General features: G+C 47.4%; 1 protein-coding gene across 2 annotated transcripts in view; it reads left to right on the forward strand.

The window, feature by feature from the left end:
* Slc24a4 (solute carrier family 24 member 4) overlaps nucleotides 1–22,579 on the forward strand; it is a 142,240-nt gene that overhangs the window by 118,750 nt on the left and 911 nt on the right. For both annotated transcript variants that reach the window (XM_085830625.1, XM_021179008.3), the window contains exons 13-16: nucleotides 10,490–10,656; nucleotides 16,387–16,501; nucleotides 20,694–20,806; nucleotides 21,233–21,298. In XM_085830625.1, the coding sequence (XP_085686751.1) occupies nucleotides 10,490–10,656; nucleotides 16,387–16,501; nucleotides 20,694–20,806; nucleotides 21,233–21,298 (461 nt within the window). The remainder of the gene's footprint in view (nucleotides 1–10,489; nucleotides 10,657–16,386; nucleotides 16,502–20,693; nucleotides 20,807–21,232; nucleotides 21,299–22,579) is intronic.

Below are 22,579 nucleotides of genomic sequence, written 5' to 3' on the forward strand. Positions count from 1 at the left end.
TGCCCAGAACAGTGGGCAGAGGCCCTATCTTGACCATCCAAAAGCTAAGACAGTAATGCCGAAGCTTCCTCATAGCTTGGCCTGCCTTGCCTGATGCTGGTTTTCTCTTCCCACCCTGACCCCAGAGGCTAGGGAAGGAGGAGGAGAACCATTGTCTCATGGAAACCAGAGTTTATAGTTCTGGCTCTACCCTAAACAGTGGGCCAGTGACCGTGAGCCCTAGCCAGGGGAAGACCCCAGATAGTTGTTGTACCTATGCTCTGGGATGCCCTGCTTGTCCATGGGAGCCCTCCTGACCCTGCAAATAAAATCTTTCTCTCTCACACTCTATATTGTACCTACCGGGATGAGACCTTCCTGTTATACCATCAAGTCAGCCAATACCTGCTGGGACACACACCAGGTGCCACATGAAACAGAGCTCCTCTGGCTCTCTGAATTGGAATGCTGTAACCAGATATCCTAAGACTGGGCCCTGTGAGCAACAGGAATCTCTCCTCCCACAGTTCCAGAGGCCTAGAGTCTGCCATCAGAACGGTATCCCAGCTGGGCTCTGCTGAGGGATGTCCTCCTGGCTACTCATGGCAAACTCAGCTACCTCTACTCAGTGTATGCACCTGGAAAGAGAAAGCATTCAGAATCTCTCTTCCAGCACTGTGTGTGTGTGTGTGTGTGTGTGTGTGTGTGTGTGTGTGTGTGTGTGTGTGTGCGCGCGCACATGTGTGAGTATGTGTGTATGTGTGTGTATGTGTGTGTGTAAAAGTGTGTGTGTGTGTGTGTATGTGTGTGTGTATGTGTGTGTGAGTGTGTGTGTATGTGTGTATGTGAGTGTGTGTGTGCGTGTGTGTATGTGTGTGTGCGTGTGAGTGTGTGTGTGTATGTGTGCGTGTGCGTGTGAGTGTGTGTGTATGTGCGTGTGCATGTGTGTGAGTGTGTGTGAGTGTGTGTGTATGTGTGTGTGAGAGTGTGTGTGTGTATGTGTGTGTGTATGTCTCTGTGTGTGTGTGCGCACATGTGTGTGTGCGCACGTGCGTGTGTGTTGGTGTCACCAATCTGAGGCTTGTCAGCGGGGCTAACTTGCCAGTGAGCCCCAGGATTATATGTCTTTAATACGACAATTAAAAACAGCACCACACCTGGTTATTTATTCATTCACTCATTCATTCATTCATTCATTCATTTTAATGTGGAATCTGGGGGACTTGAACTCAAGCCTTCATACTTCCAAGGCAAGTACTTTACCAACTAAATCAGGTGCCCGGCCCTGCGCTATCATGAGCTCATTGAACCTGAATGACATCCTAAATGCTGTCTCCAAATGCAGTCACTTTGGGGGTTAGGGCTTCAGCTCTCAATTGAAGAAGCAAAGGATGCAGTTCTGTCCACGATGGGCTCTCTCAAGACTTGTACCCTCACCCCTCATCTTCTGTTCAGTGAGGAGTCGGATTGTGTGCTGGTTGGAAAGAGAGGCCTTTGGGCCCTTCTAGCCCTAGTAATCTGGTACTGATGAAATCACCTCTGCAGATCTCCTGGGATTGCCTCCTCTTGGGTGGGATAACTTACCTGCAGTTCCTGGGGTGCTGCTCACAGCTCCACCCACTTGTCCGTTCTGCCCAGACCCCAGAGACTCACAGAACTTTCTGTTACAAAGGACCTTGCTCTTGCCCTGGTCACAGGAGCCTCTAGAGACATCGTACACTCATTGTGCAGCCTGAGGTCAGGGTTGGTGCAGCGGTCATCCCTGACTGCTACTCTCCTGTCAATCATTCTGTCCACCCCCTTGTCAGTCACTCCTGAGGTTCAGCTCACAGGCCAACAAGAACAGACCCTGGCTGAGCGCTTTTATTCTTGAATACAGGGGCTTTATTGGGATACAATTCACACCTCTTCATGGGCTCTCTCGCCACATGGTACAACTAGCCCCACAATCATTATTAGCATCCCCCCAAAGAAACTGTATCAGTAGCCTCTTCTCCCCATCCCTTCCCAAGCTACTGGCAGCAACTCACCTGCCTCCTGTCCCTTTGGAGAGAGCTAACCTGCATGTTTTATACGTATAAAATCATGTGATGTGCCGTCTCTTGTTCCAAGCTTCTTCTACTTAGCATAGAGTTTCAAGGTTTATCTTCACTGTAACAGGTGGTGTACTTTTTCCTTTAGTGGACATATTGTATCAATATTTGGGATGTTGTTAGTTCTTGGCTATAAGTAGTTATAATACAATTAATTTATCAGCTATTTATTATTATTCATTTGTGGTGCTGGGGATGCATGCTAGCTAGGCAAGTGCTCTACCACTGAGCCCTGTAAGTGGTTGTTCAAAGAACTAGTAGAGTCTCATGCTCTATTAGAGGAGGCTCAGTAGATTTCCCTCATTGAAAGCAGTCGCTCTCTGGTTCTGTGTAATGAGCCACAAATAGCCTCTGAACAGTATTACTGGGAAGTTCTAGACTAGTTCCCTTATATTCAAAATGGGAAACTGAAGCTTACTCAAGGGGAAATCTCCACCAGGTCCACCCAGGCACCATGTTGGATTTCCAGGAAATCCCAAGATCCATCCCAGCTGTCAAATCAGAGTAGCACTGGCTGGGACGCTCAGGACTCTGACCCAGGACAACGTGTCCCAGAGCCCTGACCTTTTCCGTGATGCCTGGGGCTGGCGACAGAAGCCACACAACTCCCTTTGCCCAATTCGCATTGTTAAAAACAGCAACAAGCTTGCCAGGCTGTGTTCAGGGCTATGGCAAATTCAACCACCCTGCGGCCTACCCATCTCTCACAAACCCAAAGCCACAGAAAGCTCCGGAGAGGGCCCACCTCTTCTCGATTCTGCTTTTCAGATTGAGGAACCTGCTGGGAAGCCAGACCAAGGATGATGATGATGGTGGTGGTGGTGGTGATGATGATGATGGTGATGATGCCTTTTGCTTTCTTTACAGCCTCTGCAGACATGGGATGGGGGGTGGGGGTGGGGTTGCCATGGGAGATGCTAAGAACCACTTCAGTATTCCACTGTCTGAGGGTTCTGTCCCATTGAAGTTGGAAAAGCAATGAACACCTTCACTCTTAACTTAGACCTGAAGCAGGAGGAGCCTGGGGAGGCAGAGCCTAGTGAGGCAGGGGAGGGGGGCTCTAGCTGTACAGCAGGGGCTTTCTTCAGCCCCAGTGGTCTCTAGTATCCACTAAGCATCTCAAGTTTGACTCTGTAGTGCTCCTGCTGGAAGGGCTGGTGGACTTGTTTCCCAGTGAGGACTCTGGGGTTGGCGAAGCCCCACATAGGTGGAGAGGAGCCACAGTTGGGACTGGGACCCAGGTCTGCCTGCCTGTAAGCGATTGCTTCTGGCTGTGCTCCTCTGTTGACTGCAGTGAAAACCGGAGCGGCAATGGAAAGGGAGACCTGTTGCTAGATAGATCTGTGGCTGGTCAGCTCCAGGCTCTCTGCTGGAAGGACATCCACCACTTAACCCATCCTGGGTCCTCAGGGGCAGGGCCTGCATTTGAATGCCCAGCTTTCCGTAGTCAGCCTGGGGAATCTTTGAGAAGGTGGGTAGAGTGTGGGCAGGACTGTCCCACAGATGAGGATAAGGCTTGCTTCACTCAGAGAGTCTAGCCCAGGGGGTCTCTAAGACCAACCCCAAATAAGGGGACCCTGGCCTCTTCGTTGACAGAGGTGCAGGCCAGGACTGTCCTTCCATGTGAGGACACTGATTTCTGAGAGGCAGCACAGCTAGGCTCTCCAGAAACATAATCCTTGCTCATCAGCATAAGAGAAACATCAGGCCCCCCAGGAAAGGCCTCAGGGTCTGCTGCCACAGAACCACTCTTCCTGGGCCCTCGGTGTCCCTGTTCACCACCCTGCCAATCTACCTTTGTGTTGACACTGAGTAGGGCCTACCCCTGCCCTTACCTATGCTTAATGTTTCCCCACACACCATTTCTTCCATCCTCCCCCATGCCTGCAAACCTCAGCCACAGATCTCTACCTACTGGACTCCTCTTTGACCCTCTAGAGCCCTCTGGATCAAAACCCATCAGTTTACAAGCCCAAGCAGTGCTTGAAAAGGAGGTATCCTGTAGGTGGAAGATAATGGGGTGAATGACAGCTCAAATCAGTGCTTGCTCTGTGCCTGCCCTGTTCAGTGCATCCATATGCATCATGGGAAAATCTTCTTACTCTCCCAATTTTTAGCTAAAAAAAAAAAAAAAAGAGAGAGAGAAAGAAACCAAGATGAAGAGAGGGTGATTACGCTTCCAAGGTCGCATAGCTATGCGCAAATCAGAGCTGCGATTCACACCTCATACTACAGTTGATTACAAAGCTATAATGCTGTCAGAAAACAGACAATTTATTGAGAAATCTAAATTCATCCATGTCATAAAATGTCATAAAGATAACAAAATTTATTGATTGTAAAGTCTAACCCTAGGATTAAGGGAACGGAAAACTTGTAAAAGATTATCTGTTGTTTTTAATTATATATGTGTGTACATGTATGAGTACAGACCCCCAGTGTGCTGATGTGTGTGCTAGGAACTGAATATGGGTCCTCTGAAAGACCAGCACACCCTCTTAGCCGCTGAGCCATCTCTCCAGCTAAGAGAAGATTTTTCTATAGCATCCAAAGCTATGCGCTGCACTGCTGGTGCGCTGATCGTGACTGTTGGTACCTGCCAGCCAGTGGGTAGCAGAACTCCCACAGGCTCCAGAATCGTGAGACTCGGGATAAGCAAGCAAATAGCACAGGGGAGCAGGGTGGAGATCTGAAGAGCTGGTACCATCTCCTGCTGTCTTAAGGTGCTTAAATAAGCCATTGAATTTCACCAAAGCTCAGTTTGCTAACTTGTGAAATAGGGACATTAGATTGTATGTGACTACACTGTCGCTGTCTTCAAACACACAAGAGGAGGTCATTGGATCCCATTATAGAGGGTTGTGAGCCACCATGTGGTTGCTGGGAATTGAACCCAGGACCTCTGGAAAAGCAGTCAGTGCTCTTAAACTCTGGGCCATCTCTCCAGTCCCCAACATCCTTTCTTAATTTTTTTTTTTTTTTTTTTACCAAAACCTCTTCAATCTGATAGCCTTGAGAACCTACCACTGGTATTGCATGTGAGTGAAAGACTAAAAGCGGACAAAGTGCTTGGATAGACGTTTCTCCTAAGATGTACAAATGACTAATAAGCCTCAAAAGATGCTCAGCATCTCAGTCAATAGGAAAGGGCTCATTCAAAGTACAGTGAGGCCAGATGTGGGTGGCTCATGCCTGTAATCTCAACACTCAGGAAACTGAGGTAGGAGGATTGCAAGTTCAAAGCTAGCCTGGACTACGTGTCAAGACCATGTGTTAAAAACAAAGAACAGTGATATGCCACTTTACACCCTTAAAGTAAACTAAGTCAAAGAAGAAAGATGACAACAGTATTGTCCAAAAGATGGAAGAGAAGTACTTTGCACATTGCTGAAAGGGGAGTAAACGTTGTTGCTGCTTTAGACAGCACAGCAGCAGTTTCTCAAGATGTTAAATAGGGTTACTATGGACCCTGCAGTTGTGTGTGTGTGTGATGGAAACACACAAACACTTACATTCAAACCACACTATTCATAGTAGCCTTGAAGTAGGAACCATCTGAACATCCATCAAGTGAAGGGAGGAGAAGTATAATATGGTCCATACGAGATGGGGATGCAGGAGGGGGGGTGCAGCTCAGTAGAGCCTGGGGGATGCATCCCCAACCCTGAAAAAAGACATAATCATATTGTTGAATACTATCCATCTGTGAAAAGGGAAGACAGTATTAGCATATGCCGCATGGACACTGTACTAAGTGAAAGAAACCAGGCACACAAAACCCCATCTCTGTTTCGCTTAGATGAGATGTGCAGAATAATTAAGTCTGGAGGTTGAAAACAAGCCCAGAGTTCCCAGAGTTTAGAGGAGGTAGTGAAAACTATTAACAGATATGGGTTTCTCCTGGGAATGATGAAAACCATCTAGAATGTTATTGTACTGGAGCTAAGGCTATGTAAGTACTAAATCCTACCTCACCAAACACATTAAGTGGGTGACTTTTTGATGTGGTAATTACATCTCAAATGTTTGCAAATGGAGTTAACCTACAGTATGGTTCTCAAACTATGGTCCAGCCTAAGCCGCCACTAAAGAACTCCCTAGAAATAAACAACCACCAGGAACTACTTAGAAATACACCCTCCTCCCCCTCTTCTTCATGTTTATGGATGTTTTGCCTGTGTGTGTGTCTGTACCATTTGCATGCCTCGTGCACAGATAGGCAGAAGATGGTGTCAGATCCTCTGGAACTGGAGTTATAGGCAGTTGTGAACCACCATGAAGATGCTGAGAAACAAGCCTGGGTCTCCTGGAAGAACAGCTAGTGCTTTTAACCCCCGAACCGTCTCTCCAACTGTCTGTGGCTCCAACTGCTGCAGGCTGAAGTGAGAGGAGCCAAGAGTTGGAGGTCAACCTGGACAACTTAGTAGAGATCTAACCTTTTAAAAAAAATACAAATTCTCAGACCCTTCATCCAGACCTTCCAAAGCATCAGCCCTATAAGATGGTTAGATCCTACCAAGGGATGCTGAGTTTGAGAAATAGTGACGCTGTCAGCCATGGGGACTCTTAGCTCCAGGGCCCAAGAAATTCTCTTTACCAGCCAGGGTTGCAGTCCACCCCCAGGACCACTAGTTAGCCACTCCCTTAACTGAAGCATCTAATTAGTTAACCATCCAAATTAGTGTGAGGTTTTCATCAACTACTACATCTGTTCTTTTCCCTCCGGCATGATGGGCCATCTGTTCTGTTGCGGTTCATTTTAAATACTTTTTTATCACATAATTAAACTGTAATGTTCTACTTTAAGAGAGAAATCAGAGACTTAGGGAAAGAAATAATATCAGGCCCCATCTTCTTCTCCTGGGAGTTGAGGTATCCATCAGTATCCACTGTGATGATGTTTTGTCCTGGCAGTGCACGGGAAAGGGAAGGGCTGGGCACCAGGAGGAACCTCCAGGAGAGTGGAGGTAGCTGTCACTTGGGAGGCAAGAATTCGACCACTGAACCATCAGTGTTGGATGTCCCTTGCGATGGCCTCACTGCCTTTTTTAAAATTAATTCTTGGCGGTGAGTGCCTGTAGACCTCACTGAGACGCCAGTGGAGAGCAGCTCAAAGGCTAACCAGCCTAGAGGAAATGGTACCCAGTTTCCAGTGAGAAACCCTGTCAGAAATAAGACAAGTAGGTGAATCCTGAGGAAGGACACTCAAGGTTGACCCCTGGCCTCTACACTCATGTGCATATATGTACACACACACACACACACACACACACACAGAGGTTTCGTGAAATAATTTAGCTTTCACTGTGTATCACCCACTGATTTCATTTCTTTTAAAGGAAATACTAGTTTCCACCCACTAAAGCGACTGTCTGATCCACCAGTATATGACACCCAACTGTTAAAAAACCACAGCAGTAGAGACAGAGTCCACTAGAGGATTGTTTCCTAGGAAACCAGTGGTGGGTGGTGATGCTAACTGCCTGGGTGGGACCAAGATGAAGACAGATGTCAAAACAATATGCAAAGCCTGTATCAGCAAAAGGACAAATGCCTGGTAAAATTTTGTGTCTATGAAACAAGAAATGTGCCCTTCTGCAGTTTGTGTCTATCTACAGAGAGGTTCCTGGGTATTTAGGTAGCCAAGGTCACAATTCCCCAAAGTGAATTCTTCTGTGCATGGGGTCGTAGGATGTCTCAGCAGTCAGGATGGGTTGTGATGTAGTTGGCAAGAGTCTGGAATTTGGGACAGGCCACAGGATAGAAACCATTCTCCTGTCTATGCTGGGTACACACAGTAGGAGAGGTGTCTTTAGAAAGACATAGGAGACAGATGTTTTTCTAGTAGCAGCATCTGGATGGATAACCAACTGACTTGCTGATCTTGTAAGCAGCTTGGGGTGGGTTGCTGTTGTTACTTTGTCTTGTTTTTGTAAGTAAACACACTTTGATTATAATTATTTAGGAAGTTAAAAAAAAAGTACACATACACAGCTCTGAAACTGACACACTCCAATTTTTGCTCTGCAATTTAAAAAAAAATAGATATAATTCCTATGCCATAAAATGGACCCGTTATAATATCTTTTCTTTCTGTATTCACAGAACAATGTGACTGTCATCAATATATAATTCCTAAATATTTTTATTATAAAAAAATCACCAAAAATACCCACAAGTAGAGACTCTCTGGTCCCACCTCCTCCCATCCTGATAACCACTGGTCTCCTTTCTGTCTCTGAACTACCCTGTTACGGACATGTCCTCTGCATGGAGCCTAACACGATGTGATTTTGGTGTCTGGCTTCCCTCCTTGTCAGAATCTTTCCAGCGCTGCTGAGTCTCAGTCCTTCGGGACCTACATACCACACTGGCTTTCCTCCCTGGAGCTTGAGTTGAGTTGTCTCCATCTGGGGCAACTGTGAGAGCGTTTGAGTCTTTGTGACATTTATCTTCATCTCTCTTGGATGTGTATGAAGGAGTCCAACCCTGAGTCACAAGTCAGCTCTGCCAAACTCTTTGTCGGACTGCTTTCTAGGGAGTCTAGACATTTTGCATTCATACCATCAGTATGTGAGGGTCTGCACTTTTCCACATCTTTCCCGATCTTACTATGTCTTTTTGCTATAGTCATAGCTGTGGGTGTGAAATAATTTTTAATTGTATTTTCTTAATGACTAAAGAATAGTGTGTGTGTGTGTGTGTGTGTGTGTGTGTGTGTGTGTGTGTGAAGGCCAGAAGTGGATTTGAGGTGTCATTTCTCAGGGGCCATGTAGTTTGTTTTAGAGACAGGATCTCCAGTTCTGCTAGTCTGACTAGCTCATGCTCCAGGGATCCTCCACAGCCCACCTCTTCCTTCTGCATTCTTGAACTTAATTCTCACTTCTTTTTTTTTTTCCTTGTTGTGGGAGGAGCATGAGGTCATGGGTTTTAAATGGTTCCCACTGTTGGGCATTTACCATCAGGAATTGCCTTCAGAGCCTGCCTCCACCACGGCCCATCAGTTCTCACCTTTTATATTTTGTTTTCTGTGTCCTCCGGTATTTCCTAATTTCCCTTGTGATTTCGTCTCTGGCCTGACAGTTACTTAGGACTATGCTATGTAAGATCGCCATATTTGCAAATCTTCCAGCTTCCCTCCCAATTCTGAATTCTTATTCCATTCCTTTGAGGTTGGCAAGTGCACTCTGACTGATGTCAGGCCTTCTAACCTCAGTGGGTCTGGTTCTACAGCCTCACACTCAGTCTGTTCTGGAGAACTGTCTGTGTGTGTTCTTCAGAGGATCGTGAATACTTCCTTTCTGAAATATTTGAGGGCCAGTGAGATGGCTCGTGAGACAATGGCTCTTGCTGCCAAGCCTGATGTCTTGAGTTCACTCACCCAGACCCACATGGTGGAAGGAGAGAACCAACTCCCACAAGTTTTCCTCTGACCTGCACAAGCCAACATCATGATACAGACCCCCATCCATTCACCCACACAAAATAAATACATACAGAACTCTGTGTGTGTGTGGGTGTGTGATGCAATATTTTATTTTGTCATCTGTGTGTGTGTTTGTGAGAGTAGGTGTGCATGTGTTCTATGGAGGTTAGAGGACATTTTTTTAAGTAATTTATTTTTATCTTATGTACATTAGTGTTTTGCCTGCATGTATGTCTGTACGAGGGTGTTGGATCCACTGAAACAGGTTACAGTTGTGAGTTCCATGGTGGTGCTGGAAGAGCAGCCGGTGCTAACTGTTGAGCTGTCTCTCCAGCCCCTAGAGGACAATGCTTAGGAGTCAGTCATACAGTGAAACAGTGGGACTTTTACCTACAAAACCATCTTGCCAGCCCCAGCACTTGCCTTCTTATATACACACACTAACACTCCCTGTCAGCTTTTGGGGTCTTGAATGTGAGTTGTAGGTGTTGTGTCTTCCTCCTTGGTGCTGGGCCACACACCTAGTGCTTCCCACACACCGGGTCACACCATTCTTGCACCAACCAAGATGAAGAGATGAAGACAGAGCAAGGTGCAAAGCAATCAGCGCCATGCCTGCTACTCTCCCTGGGTTCATTATTACACTGCCATTGTCCTGGCTTGACCCTTATCCCCGGAAGAGGTGATGGAATTGTTCCAGGCTGCCTGATACCACAGCTGATATCCCCTGCCCCCTCCCGGTTCCCCTGGACCGGCGCCATCCCTGCTGTTGGTTCACCTTCCTTATCTGGTCATTTTAAGGATTACAATGGACTAAAGTATTGGGTCATCCTGAATCTTCCAAGTGACTTGATGAGGACAACTCTTTGGCCTCAGCTGCTTAAAGTCATATCAAGGTTAACTTGAAACAGTAGAGCAAGGGTAGACTAGCAGCCATGTAACCCAATGTCTTTCTCTCCCACTCCCTGTTCTACCCCACACCCCCTTGCAGAGGCAAAAGGCGACAAGGCTAAGTGGGTATTCACTTGGCCCCTCATCTTCCTCCTGTGTGTCACCATCCCCAACTGCAGCAAGCCCCGCTGGGAGAAGTTCTTCATGGTCACCTTCATCACGGCCACTCTGTGGATCGCCGTGTTCTCCTACCTCATGGTGTGGCTGGTGAGTGATGGGAGCCCTTGCCCAGTGTCTTCCAAGCTGAGGTCCCACCTGAGGGCAAGCCACTGGCCTTGCTGACCTCAACCTCTTTCTCATAGAGTGTGGTATTAACAGAGTACTAACATTTCCTGCTGTGTGCCCAAGGGTAGACCCCGTGCTTTGTTCCCTCTGAGGTGGGAATGGGCACTGGGAGGGGAGGCATGCAAGAGACTGCTCTGGGGTTGGGGGATGAACAAAGAAATCGGCCCCTCATTTCTAGGGTCCTCAGAATAATATAAAGGAAGGAAATGATATCAGTGAGAGGTAGCCAGAACTCTCTGTCAAAAAGCTTCCCCTTTCTGTGTGCCAAGCACACAGCACAATTTTGTAGAAGCCCAGTTTTAGCGTGATAGCAGACCCATGAAATAAGTACTTTTAGCATCCCCATTTTATTGATAGAGAAACTGAGGCATGGAGAACTCACAGTTGTATGAATAGCTGGGGAGAGTTGAAAACTAGTGCAGGTTTCCAACAGGGGAGAGTTGAAAACTAGTGCAGGTTTCCAGCAGGGGGCCTAGGAGCAACTAGAGAGGACAGGGCTGGATTTCCATTCATTGGGAAGGGCATCTGTCAGATGCTTGCGTAACATTAAGTCATTTCCTTTGCTTCCTAACACAGAGGCCCACAGGAGGGAAGGTGAGCAGGGCTTGTGAGGCAGTGGGGCCAGGAGAAGTTCTCTGTGGGCACAAGAGCCCCTTACCCTTTACCCTAGAGCAGTGCTCCCAGCTTTCCTAATGTCGCAACCCTTTAATATAGTTCCTCTCGTTGTGGTGACCCCCAACCATAAAATTACTTTTGTTACTACTCCATAACTGTTATTCTGCTATTGTTGTGAATCTTGATGTAAATATCTGATATGCAGGATATCTGATATGCCACCCCTGTAAATGGGTCATTTGACCCCCAAAGGGCCGAACCCCCCAGGTTGAGAACCACTGTATAGGAAGAATGCAGGTTAGCAGGAAGGATGGGCTGTTGGGAGCCACACAGGGCCTTGCATATGCCAGGCAAGTGCTGGATCACTGAGCCACAAACCCTGCCCAAGAGAATAGATTTGAAGCCTAGCCCTACCTCTTAAGACCATTAAAACTGAGCAGGTGACTCACTGGCCCAACTCCTGGAGCCAAGCAGAGCCCCCTCTGTGAAGTTGGGGTGACCACCACTGCCTTTTAAGGCTGTTGGCCCATTGTTAGGCACCCTGCTCCCCACGAAGCCACCACCTCATTTCCCTTCTCCCCAACCATGTGTGTGCAGAACATAGCTGTTAGGATCCTGAATAGCACATGGAATGTTTTTTGTGGGGTTTTTTTTTGGGGGGGGGCTTGTTTTTCTGTGTTGGTAGGGGAAAAGAGCTTGACATAGTTTCTACCCACATCCCTAGAAAAAGACACCTCTCAAAGGCGATAATAACTGTGCCTTGAAAGAACTGAATCTCATCTCTCATTTCCCTCAGTAGAATGAGTGTAGCCATCTTTATGTTTTAAAGGGACCGGGTGATGTTTCTTACTAAACCATGTTCCCAAAACATGACAAGTTAAAAAAAAAAAAAGAGTATGTTGCGACATTTGAGTAGGGATGGGGATTAAAGATTTTGTGAGATTCTTCTCTCATTACGGAAAATGGAGTCAGTAGCCCTCTGTGGCAATGATCTGGGACACTCCCACCTCCAGTATCTTCATTTACAAATCTGGCTTTTGTTTAGAAGACCAGAGTCCTAGCCCAGGGTTAGACTGGGGGCATGAGAGACACCCTGCTAGGCCAGTCTGACCTGTGGGAGGGCTTTGAATGTTGATGGCCTTGGTTTAGAACTATCCTGAGGGTCAGAGTGTGTAAGGAGAGAGTGTCTCTGAGCTCACTTTGACTCTAAGTTGTGCCTTCTCTGGTGGTCCATGCTTATGGATGATGTCCTAATAAGGCTCCAGGGAGAAGTGAAGCCCAATTGGGGACACTGGAGAACAAAGGGAAGCTCAGAACACAGCTCTGCTTCCTGTTTAAAGTCTGCACGTCTGGAGGCTTGGAGTACAGGCTTTGAGTCCAGGGTAGAAAAAGACCCATGTGATATCCCTGACCCCTGACCCTGGAGCATATGGGCATATACACAAATTGTGTGGATTGTCTGTTCCTCCACCCTGCTACTTCTTAGCCATATGGTTCAATAGTTAAAAGGAGAGACAGTTCTAGGAACTCCATGGTAGCTCGGTGTCTTAATTAGGGTTTCACTGCTATGAACAGACACCATGACCAAGGCAAGTCTTATAAAGGACAACATTTAATTGGGGCTGGCTTAAAGGTACAGAGTTTCAGTCCATTATCATCAAGGCAGGAACATGGCAGCATCTAGGCTGGCATGGTGCAGGAGGAGCTGAGAGTTCTACGTCTCCATCTGAAGGCTGCTAGTAGAAGACTGACTTCCAGACATCTAGGGTGAGGGTCTTAAAGCCCATTCCCACAGTGACACATCTACTCCAACAAGTAGATATGTCACACCTCTAAATAGTGCCACTCCCTGGGCCAAGCATATACAAACCGTCACACTCGGTTACTACTCTTAAGATGTCTAACATCACCTAGACTCCTCAAAACTCATCATCACAGCTAGTGGCTTGTGTCATGACAGGTCGTGATAGATCAGTTGTTCCTGTCCCTGTACCCCATCCCCTTCCAAGGCCAGGGCATGTTAGAACTGTGTATTGTCTCATAAAATGAGGTGTATTTGTCCCCACTCAAGACCAGGAGTACCTGGCAGTGTGTAGGACCCACCCTCAGTGTAGGCAGTATGTTCAAGCCCATCTGAAGTTCTTTTCCCAGGGCTCTTTCCGTAACGCACATGTACCAGCTGAGCCTGGCTCTTGGGAAGTACCGTTAGTCTGGAGCTCTCAGAACCCTGAGATCTGAGTGCTCTCATTCTCTTGTCCCCATAGAATGCAAACAGTGATTGAAACAAGAGGAGACATTGCACCAGGAGCATGTGGTACTGGCTTGGTACTCACATTACATTTCCCTGTTTCATCCTGTAAGAGAGCTGAGCCTCAGGGAAGCAAGTCTGATTGTCCAGAGTCATACAGCAGTGGCTAGGACTGAGATCATTAACTAGTCCTGGTTTCATTTCTGTTGCTGTGAAAAAAATATACCTGGGCTAGAAAGCAACCTAAAGGAACTTAAGACCGCATCACATCCACACTCAAGAATAGAGAAAAGTAAATATATAAATGCTTAGTACTTGGCTTTCTTTCTTTATTTTTCTATGGTTCAGGACTCAAAACCTAGGGAATGGTGCTGCCCATAGTGGGCTGGGTCTTCCCTCTTCATTTAACACAGTTAATCAATCCCCTACAGACATGCGCAATGCCATCCTCATCTAGACAATCCCTCAATCTAGACATTCAGAAAGATACGATCTTTCTGGGTGATTATAAGGTTGCCTTAAGTCTTTCTTCCTCTTTCTCTTTCTCTTTCTTTCTCTCTTTCTCTCTTTCTTTCTTTCTTTCTTTCTTTCTTTCTTTCTTTCTTTTTTTTTCTTTTCTTTTTTGCTATAATGAAAAGCTATGACCAAAGGAACTTGGGAAGGAAAAGTTTATTTGGCTTCTACTTCTACATCACTGTTCATCATTGAAGGAAGTCAGGACAGGAACTCAAACTGGGCAGGAACCTGGAGTCAGGAGCTGATACAGAGGCCATAGAGGAGTGTTATTTACTAGCTTATTCTTTATAACTAGCTCAGCCCGCTTTCTTCTAGAACCCAGGACCAGCAGTCCATGGATGGCACAACCCACAATGGGCTGGGCCCTTCCCTATCAATCACTAATGAAGAAAATGCCCTATAGCTGGATCCTATGAAAGCATTTTCTCAGCTGAGAAATTCTGATGACTTATATCAAGCTGACAAAGCTAGCCACAACAACGGAGATGTGATGAACTCTGAGGGCCACTACTTTTGATGATCTCTAAAAGGATTGGCAAGCTGCAGCTGCAGGATAAACCAGGGTGGTCCAGATGCCTCCAGGGTTTTCTCTCTGTCTGCCCAAACTCTACAGCCAAGGGCTCCAGCCAGCTTTGAAGTGTCATTGTCTCAAACACTGTCAACTGTGTGACTGCATTCAAGGTCTCAAGAAGCCCTTGATGGGGTAGATTTGAGTCTTGGAGTTTCTCCAAAGGAAGTAAAATGATGTCAGTTCAGAGACTGGCATACAGACACATTGATGGAGAGGAGCATTTGGCTGGGATTCCATGCTCCAATGCTGAGCAGCTGGAGTCCATAGGGATCTGTACCTAACCTCTCTGGTTCTCATATGACATAATAATGGTGTCCTCCTCACCAGTGGGCAGTAAATCATAGCATGGGTAAGATTATGAAAGAAAGATACCTTCGTAGAGTGCCTGCTATACATAAAGTTTTCGATAGAGATCCAACAAGAAGCCATCAAAATATCTATTAGTGAGGGGTTAATTAGAAGGCTCAGGCAATACAAATGAGAAGGCGCGGGCAATACAAATGAAATCTAAGCATTAGTTTAAAATATGCTTAGATGAGAGTTGTGAGTGGAGAGGTATTCATGGTATATTATTACATGAAAAAACAGTTACAAAACAGATAGTGATAATATGATCTGGGCACCCCCCCCCCTTTTTTCCCTAATATACATCCCCAAAACAAGACCAAGGATTCTCAGACATTTTCAAATGTGGTTCCCAGCCCAGCAGCTTGAGGGCACTAAACCTGAATGCAGGCCTCACATTGGGACTCTGGAGTGAGACCCTGTGATGTGGTGCTGAGACCCACCTGTAGATGAAATGTGTTAATAGCAATTGTCAATAGCTCTTTAAAATTGGTAGTTAACTGTTCTTTTCACTTAATTTTATCTTTAAAAAAAAAGTTTAATGCAGGACTGGAGAGAGAGCTCAGTGGATGAGAACACTGGCTGTTCTTCCCAAGGACCCAGGTTCAGTTACCATCACCCACATGGCAGCTCACGAGCATCTGTGACTCCAGATCTAGAATATCTGATGCTTCTGGCCTCCTTGGGTTCTCCATGAATGTGGTTCACAGACATACATGCATGCAAAACTCTCATATGCATTAAATAAATAAATGAAATGAAATGAAATAAACAATTTTAAAGAAAGTGTTAAAGCAATAAGCAGATACTGTGTGATGGTAGAGCCAGGGCCATACAGAAAAGATTTCCTTGCTGAGAGGGTTGCACACACCTTTAATCCCAGGTACGGGGAGGAAGAGACAGGAGTGTCTCTATGAGTTCAAGGCCGACCTGGTCTAGAAAGCTCTAGGCTAGCCAAGACTACATAGTAAAACCCTGTCTCAAAACAAAACAAAACAAAACCCAAAAAAACAAGACAAAAAAAAAAACTATAGTTTTTATTAAGGGGCTGAGGCTGTGGCTCAGCTGTCATGCATAAAGGCCTGACTTCAGTCCTCAGCACCACATGAACCAGGTGTGGTGCTGCATGCCTGTAATCCCATCATTTAAGAGGTGGATGGAAGCAGGAAGACTCAGAGTTCAAGGTCACCTTTGGCTCCATCGCAAGTTCAAGGCCAGCCTGGACTATATAGGACCCACCTCAAAAAAAAAAAAAGTCTTCAAAAATAAACTGTAAAAACAGCACACAGGGTAGGGAGTGTCCAGGGCCGTTACATTCTAAGTTGACCCTGATCCCTGACCCTGGCCTCTTCTGCAGGTGACTATTATTGGATACACACTTGGGATCCCCGATGTCATCATGGGCATCACCTTCCTGGCAGCAGGCACAAGTGTTCCAGACTGCATGGCCAGCTTAATTGTGGCAAGACAAGGTATGGATTAAGCCTCAGCCCCCATCCCCCGCTGGCAAGTTCCCTGTCTCCTTCGCTGTTCTTGGAGAGACATGGACAAATATCTATCCACCCCATACAGGGTGCTGATGACAGACCAAAAATAATTCCATCCAACTCTAGCTTGGGGAACCAGGGAATTTACTGGCTTTACTTCCAGCGTTGGGGCAGGAGGGAGGGGAGGAGCCACTTACAGGAACATGGGTAACCCCCAAACCTCCCTGCATTGCTATGAGTCCCACCCCACCATGGATGATGACCTTGTGAGAGCTGCATCAAAAAGCCCACCCACAACTCCCTCCTGCATCCTAGCTGCACAGGCCCTGGTGGGAAAGGGGATGCTAGAGCCAATAGGCTTTGTGCTACTTGGAGGCAGGAGGGAGTAGTGGGTAGACTCTCAGGTAAAGGTCTGATGATCCTCTTCCCTCTCCTGCTTGGGAAGTCAACAGTCCACCCCCACCCCCACCCTCTTCACAACAGAGGCCCATCTGTCAATGTACTGCACTCATTTCATCGCCATGACAACAGGTTATTGTTGCGCCCCACCAGCAGTCCACAACGCGAACGGTTCAACTGAGGATGGCAGTTCGAGCTGAAAAGAGAGGAAGCTAGACGGGGCGGGAGAAAGAACGAGGCCAAGACGATTTCATGTTCAAAGCCCCCCTTTACTAATTTCGACATTCAGTTATAAAGGAAGGGGGAGGGAACCCGATTTCCCGCCAAGTAACTCGGGGTCCAGTAGCAGGATGAACACATGTGTGGCTCCAAGCAGCAAAGCGACAGGGTCCAGCAGTGGGCGTGGCAGAACGAATGAGCAGGAAACTCCACCCCTGAGCCAGCAGGTTCCAGGCTAAAAAAAGGGAGACCACAGGTTATCTCTGCTCCTTGATGGATATGGGATGGTCTTGGTATGCCCAGAAGAAAAAGCTATGCCATGACAAATACTGAGATGGACTCCCTTAGATCTTTCAAAGTGCTTTCCTATGTGGTTGTTTTAAAGGAGACGTGTCCTGAGGTTACAGTGTGGGACGGGACAGAGCCTCCACCTAGAAGTCATACAGCAAATGACTGGTTATATGCTTTAGTCACTTTTGTTCTGCTGCGACCAAATTACTCCACAATACATACAAGAAGACAGCTTTATCTTTGCTCGTGGTTTCCTGAGAGCTCAGCCCATCACAGCAGAAACTGCAGGGCACACAATGTGGCATTGGACATGGGTGGTAATGAGTGTCCACATGGCGGTGGATCGGGAACCAGAGGCTGGAAGTGGTGACCCAGTGTCAAAACTTAGGCTCCACTTCCCAGCAGCTCCACAAGGCATCTAAATAGTGCCTCTGTCTGAGGAACAAGTGCTCCGAACATGAGGCTGCTGGAAACATTGTAGGTCCAAGCCATAACAAATGAGAGCCATGTCTGACTCAGGCAGGCATCGTGGGACTCCCAGACACTGGCTCTGTCTGTTCTCCTGAATTCTAGAAGATGTGAAGTGTTTTGCTTTGCATATGGGCTTTTTTGGGGGGTTAGGAAGTAATCCAGGTGGAACAAGATGGAGGCTGGAGACAAGAGGAGAGGGCAGTGCCAGGGAGAAGAGTTGGCTCTGCAAATTAAGGCACATTCCTCCAAGAGATTCAAAGGCTGAGAAGACCTGAAGAAAAGGCAGTGTGATATACAAGCTATCACACTGGGGGTTAGGTAGGCAGGTGCCTGACAGAATTAGAGGTCACTGGAAGCAGCAGTTGAGGGGAATGGAATTTACTTGGGTGACCTTTGCCCTTTCCAGGACAGCTCCACACAATTGAACTTACCTTACCGGAAGTTTGACGCCAGGGCCCAGGGCCTGTGGGGCCTATGCACTCTTCACATTCCTACTCGATTCCGTGTGAACCACACCTCTCTGACTCGCTTGGCCTGTAGCTGTGTCCCGCTGTGGGCTCTGTTTCTGCTGTTATGGGCTGTGAGTCCCTCTGTGTATCTGCAGCCACACTTCCTGCTTACAAGAACAGCTGGATTAGAGCCCATTTGCTTTATTTATTGGCATCTGTAAAAATTCTAAACCCAGTCACAGTCAGAGGCTCTGGGAGGACATGAATTAGAGGCAGGGTAGGGACAGCTCCTTGCACAATACATTGAGTGAGAAGAAAGCTGAGGGTCACGGGGGCCTCTCAGACGTTCAGTCACATGAGCCTAGGGGAAGTCAGTCTCACGTAGTCCACAGCACAAAGGTAACAAAGTCTCCCCTGAGTGGAGCTAAGGAAAGACAAGGCAAAAGGATGTTTTCCTTAGACACAAGCAGGAAGTAATGCAATTCTAGCTGCCTCAAGGTTTGGGTGGTCCCAGTGGGCTCAATGAAGGGTCTCATTTAGGAACAGGGATAAGCAGGGTTCTATAGCAGGAAACTGTCGCAGAGTAGCTACAGTGAAAGAACTGTGTGTGAGGCTGAGGCTTGGGGTGCCAAGCTGTCCTAAATTAATAGTGATGTGATCGACAGAACCCAGTCCACATGGTCAGAGTAGAAGCGTCTCTATGACAAAGGGTTCGGAGCCCCGTTCAGAGTCAACTGTGTGAAGCAGGGAATCACAAAGGTGCTCTGACAGGAGTGTCTGCACCAACCTCCATAGGGCTCCCTACAGGCAAAGCCTGGCAGGTATTGACTGAGGCACACCCAATGATATACCCAAACTCGTAGACCCTACACAGCCATGCTCAGTCAGGACCTGCTTCTTACAGAAACCCCAGGTGACATGTGCACGCCTTAAGGTGTGACTCACACTTTCCAAGGCTCCTCAAAGAGTTACTTATCTTCCCGGCTACCTGTGCAGCTCAGACAGTTGCCCTGAGAAGCACTCAACCCCCTCCTCTCCAAATTCCAACATCTTTAGCCTATCCTCACCAGGTACAAGGAGTTGGTCCCAAGCACATTCCTTCATGGTACCTGAGGCTGGGAGCCTGCTAGACCAGAGTCCAGACCTCAGAGCCCTCAGCTGCCAAGATTCTAAAATTTTTCACACCAGGGAGGAAGAGGCATGCACTGGGGGTGGGGGTCATCAGAGAACAGCAATGAGAACACAGGAGGGGAGGTGTGTCTCACAGGAGGATGGTGAAGATACAGGTCTGGATGCTGGATGGGCTTCTGATGAGTGCCACAGCTACCTAAGTGATGTTATGTTTGTAGACACTTGTGTTCCAAGGTTGGGCCTTCTGCTCACATTTGTGGGTGCCAGGTTACAACATCAGAGCTCTGCCAACTCTTTTCTTAAAGTTGTTCTAGTTCTTCAAGAGAGGAAGTGCCTTGGCTGTGTGATCGACAAGGTCTTGGACAGTGGGGCAAGAAGGGGATTGAACAATAGCCTCTGCCTGGAAAGAGAAAGGTCGTCTTTCCAAAACCACCAGAACATCAGATCTGATGCTCTGTGGACCCAGAGAAGGACATGGATACCACTGTCCAGGCACAGATACGAATCATGGCTTGGTAGAAAGGATGTGGGCCCAGCATCCTGAGGCTGAGCCTCTAGCAAAGGGTTAGGCCTTGGTCACCTGCCACATGAGAGTGGTGGTCCCACCCAAACCCAGCAAAGCTGAGAGAACTAGAGGGAGCAGAGCCAGCGGTAGGCCCTTGAGCACGGCAGCTGTCAAGTCGGACAGGAGAATAACGGAGGAGCCTGTGTTCATTTGCTACAGCCAATGTTGGCAGGGGGACTTAAACAGTATTTACCCCTCACATTCCTGAAGGCTGTAAAATGAAGGTCAGGGTGTGGGCAGGGCTGGCACCTTCTGGCAGCTATGAGCCTTTTCCTCTCCCAACTCTATTTGGCCACCTTTGTGCTTGCATGGTTTTCTCCTATGTACTGTTGATATCTGGATTTCTCTTTTCCCTAGGACTCTAGGACCAGGGCTCAGCCTAATGCCTTCATCATAGCCCACTGACTCAAAATAAGGCCACATCTGAAGTGCTGGTGTGGGGTCAGGACATTCACGTACAGATCCCACCCACGAAAGGAGCCTTTAGGTCTCATGAAAAGAGGGAATCTTAGACCACACAGATATTTTACAAGCATAGAGCCCAAGAAGGACTCCCCTTCTTTTGAACAGCCCTGATAGAGGGGTTCAGAGAGGGAATGAGGGTTCCCTGAGATCCACTCCTGATGGAAGGAATGTGTTACTTATTCTCCAGGTCTTGGAGACATGGCAGTCTCTAACACCATCGGAAGCAACGTGTTTGATATCCTGGTGGGGCTTGGCATCCCGTGGGGCCTGCAGACCATGGTTATTAATTATGGATCCACAGTAAGTCCTGCCACTTCCTGAAGAAGTGCATAGGTATGTTTCAGAGGGAGGGACGAGGCTCTCTCAGTTCCAGCCTGGAGTTCTGGGGAGACGTGCCACCCTTTGCCCTTTGCATCCACTTTCTTCGATGGCGTCTGCGACAGCCTAGCCTGCAGGAGGAAACTCATGCTTACTGCATCTTCCTCAGTGCCTCTTCCTCTTGCATAAGCCCACCAGCACCTATCCCCATCCGGGTCCACTTCCTGATGAACCAAGTACAGACTTGCACCCATGGCTCCCCGTGTGTCATGAGGCTCTGACTATCCTGCATCCATCAGCAGGAGCCCTGTTTCCCAAAAGAGAGAATGAATACTCTGAAGGTGGGGCTTTCAGAATAGACTGGCCGACCAACTCAGAGATTTGTGGCTCATGTGCTTCACTCTCCAGGTGAAGATCAACAGCCGGGGTCTGGTCTATTCCGTGGTGCTGCTGCTGGGCTCTGTCGCTCTCACTGTGAGTTTTTGCCATTTCCAAACTGGAGCGCCATGAATACTTCATTTCATGCAGCTCAGCCTGGCTGGGCACATCTCCCTGTTACTTGCCCTCCAGGGTGAGGGGCAAGCCAAGGACATGTATATACTTAAAGACACCCCCAAAGCAAGAGCAACCGCTATGGTACTTTATCCTGAGCAAGTAAGGTGTCACCAGGGGACCTGGAAAATGACCCTGGTCAGTTATGGCTTGACCAAGCACCCATGTGATCAAAAGAAGGGGTCACGGTGATTCCCAATTGTAATTTCATCCTAGGGAAAGCAGAGACAAGCAAGTCTTTAGGGACTGGACATCCATCTTAGCCAAACTAGAATATTTCAGGTTCAGTGAGAGACTATATCAAAAATAAGGTGAATAACATTTGAGGAATGACAGCCATGACTGTCCTCTGACCTCTGCACGTACCCACATACATGCACCCACACATGTGTACACACACACACACACACACACAGACACAGACACAAACATATCACTAGGGTTGTCATGTCACACAATTACATTTCAATTCTTCTTTTTCTTTTTTTTTTATTGGATATTTTCTTCATTTACATTTCAAATGTTATCCCCTTTTCCAGTCCCCATTTCAATTCTTTCTGACTAGTCCAAGGAGAGAGAAATTCTCCACACTCGCTGATCTGACAATAGTGGACATGACAGTCCTCAGGACAATGAGTAATGACAACGAGGTCCTCCCTGCTCTCATGCACAGTCCTATGCTGTGCATTTCATAACTATGGTATTTTATTTCATCCTCACCAGCCCTCATGAGGAAGGTACTATTAGTCCCATTTTGCAGAAAAACTCAAGGCTCAGACATTAAGCAGAATTGGAGTTGGAGGCCAGCTTGTTCTGTATTTACAGAGCTCTCTGCTCGGTGGAGGCAGCTGTGGTCCAGCCCAGGGAAGCTTTGATTCAGGGATAAGAGCTAGGGCAGTGGGGCAGTGGGGGTGAGAGTAGGGGTGGGGGAGCTTGTTCTCCCAACATGTGGAAAACAGAGTGAGGCCCCGAGCAAAAGTTTACCCAGAAAGGCTCAAATGAGCCTGGGAAATCTGCTGAAGAGAAAAGATTATGATGCCAGGTTCCGAGGCAAAGGTGGAGATCTGGTTTCCTTAGAGAGGGGCCATGGTAAGACCATGTTTCATCCGGAGGAAGTGACCTGTCTCATAAGGGAGGGCCAGTTCGTGAGAGTGGCTGCTGTAGATTCAACCATATCATGGGACAAGCCTCAGAGTCTAGTCT

This window comes from Mus caroli, unplaced genomic scaffold (assembly GCF_978045245.1).
Source record: "Mus caroli unplaced genomic scaffold, Mus_caroli_1 scaffold_14, whole genome shotgun sequence".
Taxonomy (NCBI): domain Eukaryota; kingdom Metazoa; phylum Chordata; class Mammalia; order Rodentia; family Muridae; genus Mus; species Mus caroli.